General features: G+C 42.0%; 1 protein-coding gene across 1 annotated transcript in view; it reads left to right on the top strand.

The window, feature by feature from the left end:
- Positions 1-13,519, top strand: part of LOC134795566 (nuclear pore complex protein Nup160 homolog) — a 64,148-nt gene that overhangs the window by 16,756 nt on the left and 33,873 nt on the right. The window contains exons 8-15 of the mRNA XM_063767460.1: positions 1,772-1,865; positions 2,237-2,388; positions 2,966-3,105; positions 3,289-3,370; positions 3,783-3,906; positions 9,212-9,420; positions 9,786-9,912; positions 10,036-10,132. Coding sequence (XP_063623530.1) covers positions 1,772-1,865; positions 2,237-2,388; positions 2,966-3,105; positions 3,289-3,370; positions 3,783-3,906; positions 9,212-9,420; positions 9,786-9,912; positions 10,036-10,132 — 1,025 coding nt within the window. The remainder of the gene's footprint in view (positions 1-1,771; positions 1,866-2,236; positions 2,389-2,965; positions 3,106-3,288; positions 3,371-3,782; positions 3,907-9,211; positions 9,421-9,785; positions 9,913-10,035; positions 10,133-13,519) is intronic.

Raw genomic sequence — 13,519 nt, 5'->3', positions numbered from 1 at the left:
TAGTAAAGTTCTAGAGCTTTCTTATATGTGCAGAAGTGTTTGCTCATAATCGTTCTTAGTTTCTTTTCTTTCAAGAAAACTGGGCATGTTTTACTAAGTGCCATGTGTGCGCCTTGACAATTGGCACACGTCATTACTTTAGTAATGCAGTTCTCATGGTTTTTTCCACACTTAGGGCACACGATTTTTTTGGTCGGACATGTACGTGCTCGGTGGCCAAATTTCCAGCACCCCGAACATTGCGAAACTGGGAATATATACGGCTCTACTTTAAAGCGACAATCATATGCGTATACGTGAAACGGGAGGGAAGTCGCTTTAAAGCAGATACGTATGGCTTCACTTTTAACCCATTGGCCGTCTTCATTAAGTCGATTTAGGCGGCGAATTGCCAAGACTACCTGCGAGACATTAAACTCTTTCAGTAGTTCCTCCTCCTCGATATCAAGGTCAATATTTCTAATCAGACCAAAACAGTACTCAGCCTGATTTGCCCACTGGCAACTCATCTTCTCATTATTAAATGCCGGACAGCTTATTAATTTTTCAGCTTGCGTTCTGAGAGATAACTGTATAAGTACCTTGTACGCGCCTTTGAACTTTACTCTCAAAATGCCACTAATGTTCTCTGCTCGTAGCATTTTTGCCATAGCAATTTGTTTGGGTAACGCTTCTTTTGACGTAAGGGCAACCTCAAACTCATCTTTCATACCTCCAGACTCGACATTACCTTGTGTTGAGAGCTGAAGTATTCCGGTCCGCAATCGCCTGCGTAGTCGCTTACCTACCACGGTTGTATAACTTCCTTCGCTATCATTACCCTCGCTGTCAGGGCCCTGGTTACTACAACTACGTTTTTCAGCTAGACGCGCATTCATTCGCATTGCCCCTTCAGGAAGGCTTCGCAAACTTGCGCGATCCCAATCCATATTCACACTTTCATCATCGAAGGAGATTCCACTTTTTAAGCTCATAGAGCGAGATCCTCGGCTACATTCACTCATCCAAACAGACAGTTGAGCCGAAATTGAATCAAAAAAGCTAAATATTTAATTAAAATTTAAGCGAGAAAATTTTCGACAGCCGCTTGACGTGACAGCAACTTGATATGTGTAGCAAAGATTTTGATGGTGTATTTTGCAAACGTTCGCTTTTTTTGTTTGTACGGAAGGTCCAATATTAAAAAAAAAAAAAAGGTCAGGGTTCGATCCCCAGTAATTACATATATGCTGGGATATAAGTTTTTGTATTTTTTTACACTTAAATTTCATATCAATTGTTGTTTTTTATTTTATTTTTTTTGTTAAAAAAAATTAAAAACTTCGTATTTTTTATTTATCAAGCGCGGGCTAAGATAGATAAGGTTTTAATTGTCAAATTAGATTCTCTAAATTCTTCTAAACAACGGCGCCATACATTTACTCAGTTTTAAGCTTTGCTCGCGAGGTCTACAGCTCACAGAGCCACTAGTTTAAAAATTTGGAAATATAACTGTTTTTGAAAAAAAAAAAACGCGTTAGGTCAAGTGAAACATTGGGCAAACATATTTCGAAGTTGCGATATGTTACCATTAAATGGTTTTTCAATTTCATTTGGGATCACAGCAGCGCTTAGCATAATTTGCTGTATCTTTAAATTATTTATAAAATCCTTGCATGCCTTGTGAATTTTCATGTTGAGAATTAAATAAGTTTTCTGGTGAGATGGATCCTTTTAGCGGGGCAGAACTATCTCCATAGTTTATCATTAGAAATACTATCCTGTGTTTCAGTTGGATCTTCTGGATTATACAATAGGCTACGGAGATGGCAGTGACGTCATTTGGGCCCTGTGGAGTCAACCTGATGGAGAAACTATCATAACAAGTAAGGAACATAATATTGTCTTCGGTTACCGCGATAGTTACTCATGAAATAAAGCTATTGAAACGGATTATATCGCGTATACTGAATTCACACTATACGTCGGGATATAGTATGAATTCAATATACGCGATATAATCCGTTTCAATAGTTTTATTTCATAAGTAAGGAACATTAGGATTTTGTCCCAGATTATTTATTTTGTGTAGGGATTTGTAATCCGGATCTTATATTGTTTGAACAAATAGATTGAAAATCCCACTTGCTTGTCAAGGACTCGTAAGTGCGCACACCTACACTACCTACAGTTGAGAATGTACTTTCTGCCAATGTCTGCCAATGGTTGACTAGTATAAGAATTGTTATTGGCACAGGCAGCACCCTGAGCGCGGAGGTGTCATGGCGCATGGTGGCGCCGCGGGAGCCGCCGCCGCCGCTGCCCGCGCTGTCCTCCCACCAGCAGTACCGCGAGCGGCTCCTCACGCCGGGCCTGTTCCCACCGCAGGTCGTCAGGAAGGCTCTGGCCGTGAGTACCACTTACATCACACACGCAGATCGATCCTGACGAATATCAGATCGTCGACTTGTCTTGTAAGCGGCTTGCCCACGGTAAACGCTACGTCCAGCTGTTGATAACGATTTCTTCGGCCACTTTTTCATGTGATTTTACTAAGGATGTATCGACTAGTCGGAACAGCCGACTATCCGGCCTCATTTGTAGTCGGCGAGTAGTCGGCAAAAATGGCCGATTAGTCGGCACTTTGTAAGTGCCAGAAAAACAGGGCAAAAAGAAATAAACAGCAAATTTTACCATATGCTTATTGCTTATCACCTATTGTACCCAAATTCTTATTTAGGGTGCTTACGAAAACTTTTGATCGAATTATTGTAGTAACCGTGTAGTCGCTTTCTTATGTCCGCTTGTCGTATGAATAGTCTTAGGATTTATTTATTTATTTTATTTTTTAGCGTTAGTATAATATGATGAATAGCGTGACGAAAGGTGAAAAACTATTGCTTTTTAAGTGATCTGAACCGAACTTAGACGAAACTAATGATCTGGCCGACTAGCCTTGATCATAATATGTTTTCGTTTCCCGTAGATCTACCGGCGAACATGGGGCAGCAGCGAGTCAGCCAGCGAGGGTGACCTGAGCGAGTCTGCCATGAGCGCGGTGCAGGCGCGACTGCGGCACCTCACCGCCCGCGCCGCCTCGCCCGACCACTCGCACTTGATGCACAAGTAACTACCATGCTGTATAGCTTATTACATTATGCATGGATTTAGCGACGCTCGTGTAGTGAACGAGTCAGCTGGCTTTCCATCCGAGCGGATTGGATCTGCTTACTTCACAGGAGTGAACTACGCGGAAGTGAATTTTATTAGTCATGCTAATTCTTGTAATTAGAAAATTTTCTTGTTCAGATGCTGGTCGGATTTGTATAGCTGGTGTATGCAGTACATGGAGGGTCTACAAAAGCCTTTGGGATTAATGGTTGCGAAATCGGTAAGCACAAGTTATTTACTAATTTTGACGCACTTCTTCACGACCCATAATAACCACACCACACGTTACATTCGAAATCTATACTCTGTATCTTTAGGTATTTAAATAAAAGTAAACAAATAATTTGTACATTTTCGGGTAGTTATAACATTTATTGGTTAACCAACCAAATACAAAACAGCTTGGATCTGCCACTGAACGACCTGGTTTTCATCTACCCGCAACTGGCTTAAGGAGCCATTTGAGGGTAGATTTTTATTACTTTTATTTAAATACCTAAAGATACAGACTATAGTAACAGCTCACGGAAAAAGGATGGTGGTAAAGGAATTTTTTCAATTTGTTTCTGTATTAAAATAATGTTTTCCGTATTATAAGGGAGAGATAAAATCAATGAATTCTCTTAATGCAGAGCTGTGACGTGGACAACGGATGGTGGTGCGGCGTTGTTGGGCGTGCGGGCATCTCTCTCGTGCGTGAATTGGAGCCGCTCGAGCGTATGATGTTGTCGCCAGATGTCGCCGCGCTAGACTCGGGTCAGTGACAATAGTTGATACAAATGTAGAGCTGTAACGTGGATAGCGGATGGTGGTGCGGCGTAGTCGGGCGTGCGGGCATTTCTCTCGTGCGCGAACTGGAGCCGCTCGAGCGTATGATGTTGTCGCCAGATGTCGCCGCGCTAGACTCGGGTCAGTGACAATAGTTGATACAAATGTAGAGCTGTAACGTGGATAGCGGATGGTGGTGCGGCGTAGTCGGGCGTGCGGGCATCTCTCTCGTGCGCGAACTGGAGCCGCTCGAGCGTATGATGTTGTCGCCAGATGTCGCCGCGCTAGACTCGGGTCAGTGACAATAGTTGATACAAACGTATAGAGCTGTAGTGGATAGCGGATGGTGGTGCGACGTAGTCGGGCGTGCGGGCATCTCTCTCGCGCGCGAACTGGAGCCGCTCGAGCGTATGATGTTGTCGCCAGATGTCGCCGCGCTAGACTCAGGTCAGTGACAATAGTTGATACAAATGTAGAGCTATGATGTGGATAACGGAAGTTGAACAAATTTTTTCATACTATACTGTTTGACTGTCACCCTATACTTAAGAATAACAGCGCCCTCTTGACAATTATCATATATTACTGGTCAGGCTTTAGATTAGTTAGTGTTTTTTATATGGTCATTATCGAGGTTGTTTGTTGTGATGACCAGCAGGCGTATGGTGGATAGCGTTATTATAAACGCCAACACAATTCCGTCAACAAGCTTGGTTTTCTGCTAATGGTTTAGTTTTAAACCTACACAAAACCCAAGTGATGCACATAAGCCAAGGGGGTAGGCCCCCGCGCCCACTAAGTGTCAACGTGGACGGAGCCGTCCTTCCTCAGGTAAATAGCACCAAGTTTCTAGGCGTGACGTTGGACGCGGCCTTGAAGTGGAACGTGCATATAGATGTTGTGTGTGGCAAGTTGTCTGGTGCATGTTTCGCATTGAGCAGATTGGCCCGAATCTTGCCCCACCAGCAGCTAAGGACTAGCTACTTCTCGCTGTTCCATTCGGTGATGTGCTACGGTCTAGAGTTCTGGGGAACAGCTGCGGAATGGCAACGTGTATTCATTTTACAAAAACGTGCAGTACGGATTATATCATATGCTCCACACGGAACCCCCGCTAGGCAACTCTTCATAAATTGCAACATAATGACACTCACGTCACAATACCTATTTTACATAATTAAATATATTAGAAGTAACATACACCAATTTCCAATAAAAATATTTAAAAGTGCACCTATTACACAAAAACACAAAAATACGTTGGACTCGACATGTTGTCGACTTGCTAAATCCAACAAAACGGTATCTGTTGCGGGGCCAGGTATTTATAATAAACTACCCGACACCATTAAAAATATTGAAAATGACTTGACATTCTACTCCGAATTAAAAAAATGGCTGACTAGAAATGCATTTTATGACATGTCAGAATATAATAATTATGATTTAATCGTAACTTAATTTAATATTTTATTTATTTCAATTGTATTGATAATTTTTATATTGTTTTATTTTATTTTAATGAATTGTAATTAAATTGAAATTGACCTAATTAATTAATAACCCTTTTGACATGTAAAGTTTGTAATTTTATGAATAAATGAATATGAATAAGTGATGAAATAAACCACCTTAGGGGCTGTCCATAAATTACTAAAATCATCCAATAATCATAACATAATAATCATGCTTCGAATGACCCCGTTTCCAGGATGCTACCATCATCCGATGTCCAGACCCCCCCCCCCCCCCCTAAATTGAAATGACGTAATTTATGAATAGCTTCCTACGATTTAATTATGCGGACAATCGTTTGGGTTATTCCCACTAGTTACCACCAAGTTCTTACCAGTGGTAACTACTGGGATTTTTTTTTCCACCTTTTACCACTGGTAACTACTGGGAATAAAAATTCCCAGTAGTTACCACTGGTAAAAGGTGGGATTTTTTTTTCCCAGTAGTTACCACCAAAATGATGTCCTCCCAGACGTATCCGTCGACGGCGACATCCTGACAAATCAAAAAGGGTCTTAACACTCTTAACTATTACGTGCGTGGGCGCGAGCGTGGCTCGCAAATCCAAATTTGGTCTTGAAAGTGCGGCAACACAAAACACAGTAAAGCTGCCCAGACGCGTTGTATGTGTAATTGTAGGAGGGCTTGGGCCGAGTTTTTCGGAGCTGGCGTTTGGCGTCAAGATCTTCAAGTCGGGTGTGTTCGAAGTTATCAAGTCCCGTATTGACAGCAGGTCGCCAGTCCGATCTCCGAGATGCAAGCTCCTCCCACGACTCGCATGATATGCCGGTGGCCAAAAGGTGGCGTTTTAAGACATCCCTGTAGCGCAGGTACTGCCCACCAGCCTTGCGTTTACCTGAGGCTAGCTCAGAGTAAAATACTGCTTTGGGCAGTCTCGATGGTGCCATACGTACAAGGTGTCCACACCAACGCAATTGGCCTTTTATGAGCAGACATTCCATACCCGGCATGCCCGTCCGGCGAAGAACCTCCGAGTTCGGAACACGATCCTGCCACTTCAACCGCAGTATTGCTCGGAGACATCGTAAATGGAATGTGTCTAGACGTTTTATGTCCCCCTTGTATAGACACCATGTCTCCGAAGCATAGAGCAACAGAGGTAGAATAATTGCTCTATAGGCGGCAAGCTTTGTGTGGAGGCTAAGATCGTGCGATTTCCAAACTCGTTGATTTAGACCGCCAAAGGCTGCAGCAGCTTTGGCAATCCTAGATGAAATATCAGACTCGAGACGATTGTCACTCCGCAATAGACTACCTAGATACCTAAATGTACCCACTTCGTCCAGTGTTTTGCCCCTTAAATAAGCAGTAGCATCGTTCGCAGATTTCCCTCTTGCAGGTTGTTTGACAATCTGAGTTTTCGATGCACTGATTACTAGGCCAAACTTGCGACATGATTCGTCTAAATTGTCCAGATAACTCTGTAGGTCTTCCATGCTATCAGCCATAAGACAGACATCGTCAGCGTATAGGATCTCTGTGACCGAGACACACTGTAATTTGCTCTTAGCCCTGAGACGTGAAAGGTCAAAAATACTTTTATCCGTGCGAAAATTCACCGAGATCTGGTTGTTGCACCTTTGAAGTGCATCATTCATTACCGCCGAGAAATAGATGGCAAATAGGGACGGAGCCATGACACAACCCTGTTTAACGCCGCTTGTGACTGGAAATTCTTCTGTGAAGGCGCTTTCGTGACGTACGCGAGCAGTCATACCCTCATGAAATTGGCGCACCAAGTCGATAAACTTCACAGAACAACCACACTTTTCTAATACTGTCCACAAAGCCGCTCTGGGCACACGGTCAAAGGCCTTTTCGAGGTCCACAAAACATAAATAGAGGTCACGATGTTGCTCAAGACTTTTTCCTGCATTTGTTTGACGACGAAGATAGCATCTACCGTACCTCTATTTGCTCGGAAACCACACTGGGATTCAGGAAGGAAACTTTCGGCAAGTGTGTTAAGCCGCTTATTGATAATATGGGCAAGTATTTTACCTGCCACAGAAAGCAAGGCAATGCCTCTGAATGAGCCACAATCTGAGAGGTCCCCTTTTCCCTTGTAGAGCTTGGTGATAGTAGCATCCTTCCAATCCTGTGGTATTACCTCGACATCCCAAATGTAACTTATGAGGTCAAATAGCCTTGACTTGATACTCAGTCCGCCATACTTGAAGATCTCCGATGGTAGGCTATCAGACCCCGGGGTTTTACTGTTCTTTAAGCGGTTTATCGCAGCAATGAATTCTGCAAACGACGGCGGGTCATCCAAGTTTGGCGCAGTTGGCAGGTTTTCAAGCCACCACCAAAATATTGTTAGAATAAATACTAATAAAAACAGTATAAATAGTATAGTATGAATGTAGCGTGCTGTAATAAATAATTATGTGTCAGTTAGTGATGCAGTAAACTGCTTTAGAAGTTGTCAAAAATATTAAAACAGTTTTACCGGTAGAAGTGTAAAAACTAAAATAGAAGAGTCTCATTCTAGTTAAGTAGAGTAGAGTAGAGAAATCGAATTACATATTTATACAAACGAACAAACAAATCAGTCAAAAAACCGACAGAACTGATTTCGTTTTATTATTTACAGCTACTTCATTTCGTTCTATTATAACACGACGCAGAGCTCGAATATGGATGGGTGACTGTTTTTATTTTGCGTTTTTTTGCATTATGGTACGGAACCCTTCGTGCGCGAGTCCGACTCGCACTTGCCCGGTTTTCTGATATCATTTTGCCTACCCAGTCTCAAATCTCTGTGCACGCCACTGCTGGTTAGTCCGAGCAGTCAGCCCATCCGAAGCGCGCCCTAAGCGGTTTTAATAACAACAATATGCCCTTTACTTATTTAGCCTGACTACAAATTATGAATACCTACATATTCCAGCTCTGCGTCGTGTTATAATAGAACGAAATGAAGTAGCTGTAAATAACAAAACGAATTCAGTTCTGTCGGTTTTTTGACTGATTTGTTTGTTCGTTTGTATAAATATGTAATTCAATTTACAGTTAATAAGATAAAATTAATCCGGATAATAAGTTAATTTCTACTTAACTAGAATGAGACTCTTCTATTTTAGTTTTTACACTTATACCGGTAAAACTGTTTCAATGTTTTTGATAACTTTTAAAGCAGTTTACTGCATCACTAACTGACACATAATTATTTATTACAGCACGCTACATTCATACTATACTATTTATACTGTTTTTTTTAGTATTGAATTCTAACAATATTTTGGTGGTAACTACTGGGAAAAAAAATTCCCACCTTTTGCCAATGTCGTGTTCTGTATATATTCTGTACCTACTAACTTAGTTATTAGGTCAAAATTGTTACTAACATTATATGGATCTTTGATCTGCAATAAATGATTTTTATTTTATTTATTTATTTATTTTTTTACCAGTGGTAACTACTGGGAATAAAAATTCCCAGAAGTTACCACCAAGCCGAGTTGGAGGTAACTAGTGGGATTTTTTTCCCCAGTAGTTACCAGTGGTAAAAGGTGGCAAAAAAATTCCCAGTAGTTACCACTGGTAAGAACTTGGTGGTAACTAGTGGGAATAACCCAATCGTTTTCATGCTGTCACATAGACACATATGACCATCGGTTCGATGTCTATATATGGTTCCAAATTGCATTAAGACCAAGACGCAGCTTTCTTCTGGAAACTTAAAAATATGCGTCTGAAATTAACTTATAAAAATATTAACCAGGTTTATTTATTTAGCACTGGTGTTGTTTAGGAATGGGTGGTGCCGGCGAGCTGTCTCGGGACGCGGTGCGCGTGGTGGCGGCGGGCGCGCTGTGGGAGCGCGCGGTGGGGGCGGGCGGCGCCGCGGAGCTGGAGCGGCGGCTGTTCGCGTGCGCTGCGCCGCAGCACCGCCTGCTGCCGCGCCTGCTGCACCTGCTGCTCGCGCCGCCCGACCACGTCGACCCAGACTCCGGCCTGCCGGTAAGGCTAGCTTCACACGCCGTTAATTTTTGCCGCATACCGTATACGGAATTTTATCGAATACTGTAATGACAACAAAATTTGTACATATGACAACCTTCAAAATCGTTCACACGGCGTCTATGCGTGTGAACGATTTTGTCTAACTGTCACACGACAGTGTAATCGCAACCGAAGTTGAGATGATTTTTCTGCCGAAGTTTTTTGTTTTCATAATTATGAAATAGACGTCAAATTGTTCCCTAGAACAGAATTACTTATTCCTCTTAGTTTCATACTTTTCAATAGTGATACATGTGTATAAACATGAGTGCCGAAAAACAAACTAGCAGCAAATGTGACTTTTGGAGTTATGTATATTCCAGACATTAGCACCGAGCCAAATAGACGAACTGGAAGCAGTCCTGGAACCAATCAAAGACTTACAGAATGCCGTCTTGGAGCTAAATGACGCCCTGAGGCTAGATGTCCCCGACATAGATACATCAAAATGTAAGTTAAACCTGAGCAAATGCATTTAAAGTCATTATGAAATATTTGTATAAAAATGATATCTCTAATTGTTTGCTAAAATATTTAAGTAACATTTTTGTAACTTGTTGATTTGTTTTTTAGGTGAAGACGAAGATCAAAGTGAATACGATAGTTTATTTGCCAGCGACCTTGGCGTTTCAATCGTAACAGAATCCATACGTCAGATGGCTGAAATGAGGTGACTATTATTTTATTCACACTTCTTAACATACTATTCGTTTGCGGTACATGAAATCAGATGCGTTGCTCGGGGTTATTCCCACTAGTTACCACCAAGTTCTTACCAGTGGTAACTACTGTTTTTTTCCCCAGTAGTTACCACCAAAATATTGTTAGAATAAAATACTAATAAAAAAGCCCAGGAAAAAAAATTCCCATTAGTTACCACCAACTCGGCTTCGGCAATCGGAAACTTCACTACCTCAAGGCGCATTTGACAGGCGAAGCGGAGCAGCTTCTTAGACACATACCCATTACTAGTGAAAGTTATGACCAGTGTTGGACCCAGTTAGAGAGTCGCTATAATAACAAGCAATATTTAGCGAATTGCATTTTAAAGAGGTTTTTTGGACAAAAGACTCTTCTGACCGAGTCTGCCACTGACATTAAGCATATGTTAGATTGTACCACAGAAACGTTGAACGCATTGTCTAGTCTCAAAATTGATACAAGCACTTGGGATATTATTATCATTTACATTGTCAGTCATAAATTGGATCCAGAAAGTCGGAAAAACTGGGAATGTAAAGTAAGCGAATCTGTATCTCTGTCTGAACAGTTACCGACACTGGAACAATTTAAGGACTTTTTGCAAACGCGATACCATTCTTTGGAATTTTTGGAGCCAAAATCGGGATTTGCCCCAAAACCTAAATATGTGAATAACAATTACAAGGGTTTCAGTCAGGTCAAGGGCAATCAAGTGCAAAAGGTTAATAATTTGCTTGTCACTAACAATGTCTCATGTAATTATTGTAAAGGGGACCACCGTATAATACATTGCAAAGATTTCAATGCTTTAGATGTCGATGTTAAGCGTAATTTTGTTCAAACCAACGGGATGTGTTTCAACTGTTTGGGTAATAATCACTCTGCCAGATACTGCAAACTGACAACTAACTGTCAAATTTGTAACAGGCGACATCACTCGCTGTTACATCAAAAGGGAGATACGAAAGCTAATGAAGGTAAGGAGCCATCAGCTGGTCAAGCTGTGGCACAAGTTCATACACAACAAGTCACAAAGCCAATGGGAGAACCTACACCGGGAACCAGTGTTTCAAATCACTTCGTGAATGAAGTCTCACAGCAAGGGTTACTGGCTACCGCGGTGGTAAAAGCAAAAACATGGGAACAAGAAGAATATCATCTATTAAGAGCACTAATAGATCCGGGCTCAGAAGTCTCATTTATCACCTCAGCTGCAGTTCAGTTACTCGGGTTAAAACAAACTCCAGCTAAGGTTTCAGTGTCAGGATTAAGAGGAGAGCTGATTACAGAGCTGAAGTCTACGGTTCAAGTTACAATCGCATCACGCTCTAACACTAGCAACGCTATTGAGGTCACAGCATACGTAGTTGACAAAGTTACTTCGAACCAACCATCTGCGAAAGTGTCTATTACCTCATGGCCTGAGTTACAAAGTGTCGAGCTCGCAGATCCTGACTATCACACTCCAAATAAAATAGATATGTTGTTGGGAGCAAAGGTCTATGCTCGGATCATTCAACCAGGTTTATTCAAATCTCCCCAGGAGACTACGGTGGCACAAAATACGTCTCTGGGATGGATTTTAAGTGGTGAAGCAGGTTTACAGGCCAACATCTCCTGCAAGCTGGTTAGCATGCACATTCAGGTGGAACAGTTGCTGAGGTCCTTTTGGGAACTTGAATCAGAACCTAGCAACAAAGAACGGATTTTAACACCTGAAGAACAAAGATGTGAGGAGATATATGAGGCAACTACTACACGGGATGAGAACGGCCGATACGTTGTTAGATTACCGTTCAGGGATGAGCAACCAGCCTGTGTAGATGGTGGGTCCAGAGAGATAGCGTTGCGAAGATTTCATTCTCTGGAAAGGAAGCTTCACACCGATGAGCGCCTGCAAACAGAATACACAAAAGTGTTCCATGAATATCGGGATTTAAATCACATGGAACCTTTATCAGAGCAAGAATCTAAGGAAAAGGGACTGTACTTACCTTTCCATGCTGTTGTGCGTGAGGAACGGGAAACTACTAAGGTTCGTATAGTTTTTGACGCTTCTTGCAAGGGCACGAATGGGGTGTCCTTAAACAGTGACCTTATGGTGGGTCCTACCTTGCAGTCAGAGTTGAGGCACATAATCATGCGTTGGCGAATGCATCCAGTTGTCTTCATTGCCGACATCGTCAAGATGTACCGGCAAATACTAGTCGATGAAAGAGACACAAAGTACCAACGCATCCTGTGGAGGGAGAATAATACCCAAAAAGTCAAAGAATACAAGTTAAACAGAGTTACTTTTGGGGTCTCATCAGCACCTTACCTTGCTGTCAAAAGTCTGATTCAAGTCGCCTTGGATGAAGGTGCAGATTTCCCTCTTGCAGCTAGTCGGGTACGTGAGGATTTCTATATGGACGACCTGATGTCAGGTTGTCAAAGCGAGCAAGAGGCAATAGAGATCTACCACCAGATGAAGACGCTATTAAACAAAGGAGGCTTTGAACTTCAAAAATGGTCTAGCAATAGTAAAGCTATGTTAGAAGAAATTCGAGAAAGCACAGCAGGGAAAGAAGAGCATAAGAAAATAGAGATGAAGCAAGAAGCGGTAAATAAAATATTAGGACTTACCTGGGATCGAAATCGGGACGAATTTGCTTATACAGTTCAGCTACCTCCACCAACAGCACCTGTAACTAAAAGAAAGGTTACATCAGACATTGCGAAACTATATGATCCTCTTGGATGGATAGCTCCAAGCATAGTTAAAGCAAAAATGTTCATTCAAAAGCTTTGGTTGGCAGGCATCGAGTGGGATCAAGAGCTACCGTCTCCGTTGCTTGAAGAATGGTTGTGCTATAGGGAAGAATTGTCACAGCTCACCAGATTCAGACTTCCTCGCTGGACAAATCACCAATCTAATGTCAGGTTGGTTGAACTGCATGGTTTTAGTGACGCGTCAAATGCTGCATATGCCGCGGTGGTGTATTTACGCGTTATTGACGCAGAAGGGTCAATACACGTCAGTCTGGTGACATGCAAAACAAAGGTTTCGCCAATAAAGCAGGTTTCAACTCCTCGACTGGAATTATGTGGAGCGGTATTATTAGCCAAATTATTGGTTGAAGTTTCAAATGTGTTAGATTTGGAAAAATCTAATATTCATGCGTGGACAGACTCTGAAGTGGTATTGGCGTGGTTGAGCAGTCACCCAAGCAGATGGAAGACTTTTATAGGGAACAGATGTTCAGAGATCTTGACCACCAGTCGAAGTCAATGGTCACACGTAAAATCAGAACACAATCCGGCTGATTGTGCTTCAAGAGGGATCTCAGCATCTGAATTGAGTAACTTTGAACTC

This window comes from Cydia splendana, chromosome 12, assembly GCF_910591565.1.
Source record: "Cydia splendana chromosome 12, ilCydSple1.2, whole genome shotgun sequence".
NCBI classification, from domain to species: domain Eukaryota; kingdom Metazoa; phylum Arthropoda; class Insecta; order Lepidoptera; family Tortricidae; genus Cydia; species Cydia splendana.
The sequence above is the reverse complement of the archived record's forward strand: the minus strand, read 5'-3'. Positions and strand labels throughout refer to the sequence as shown.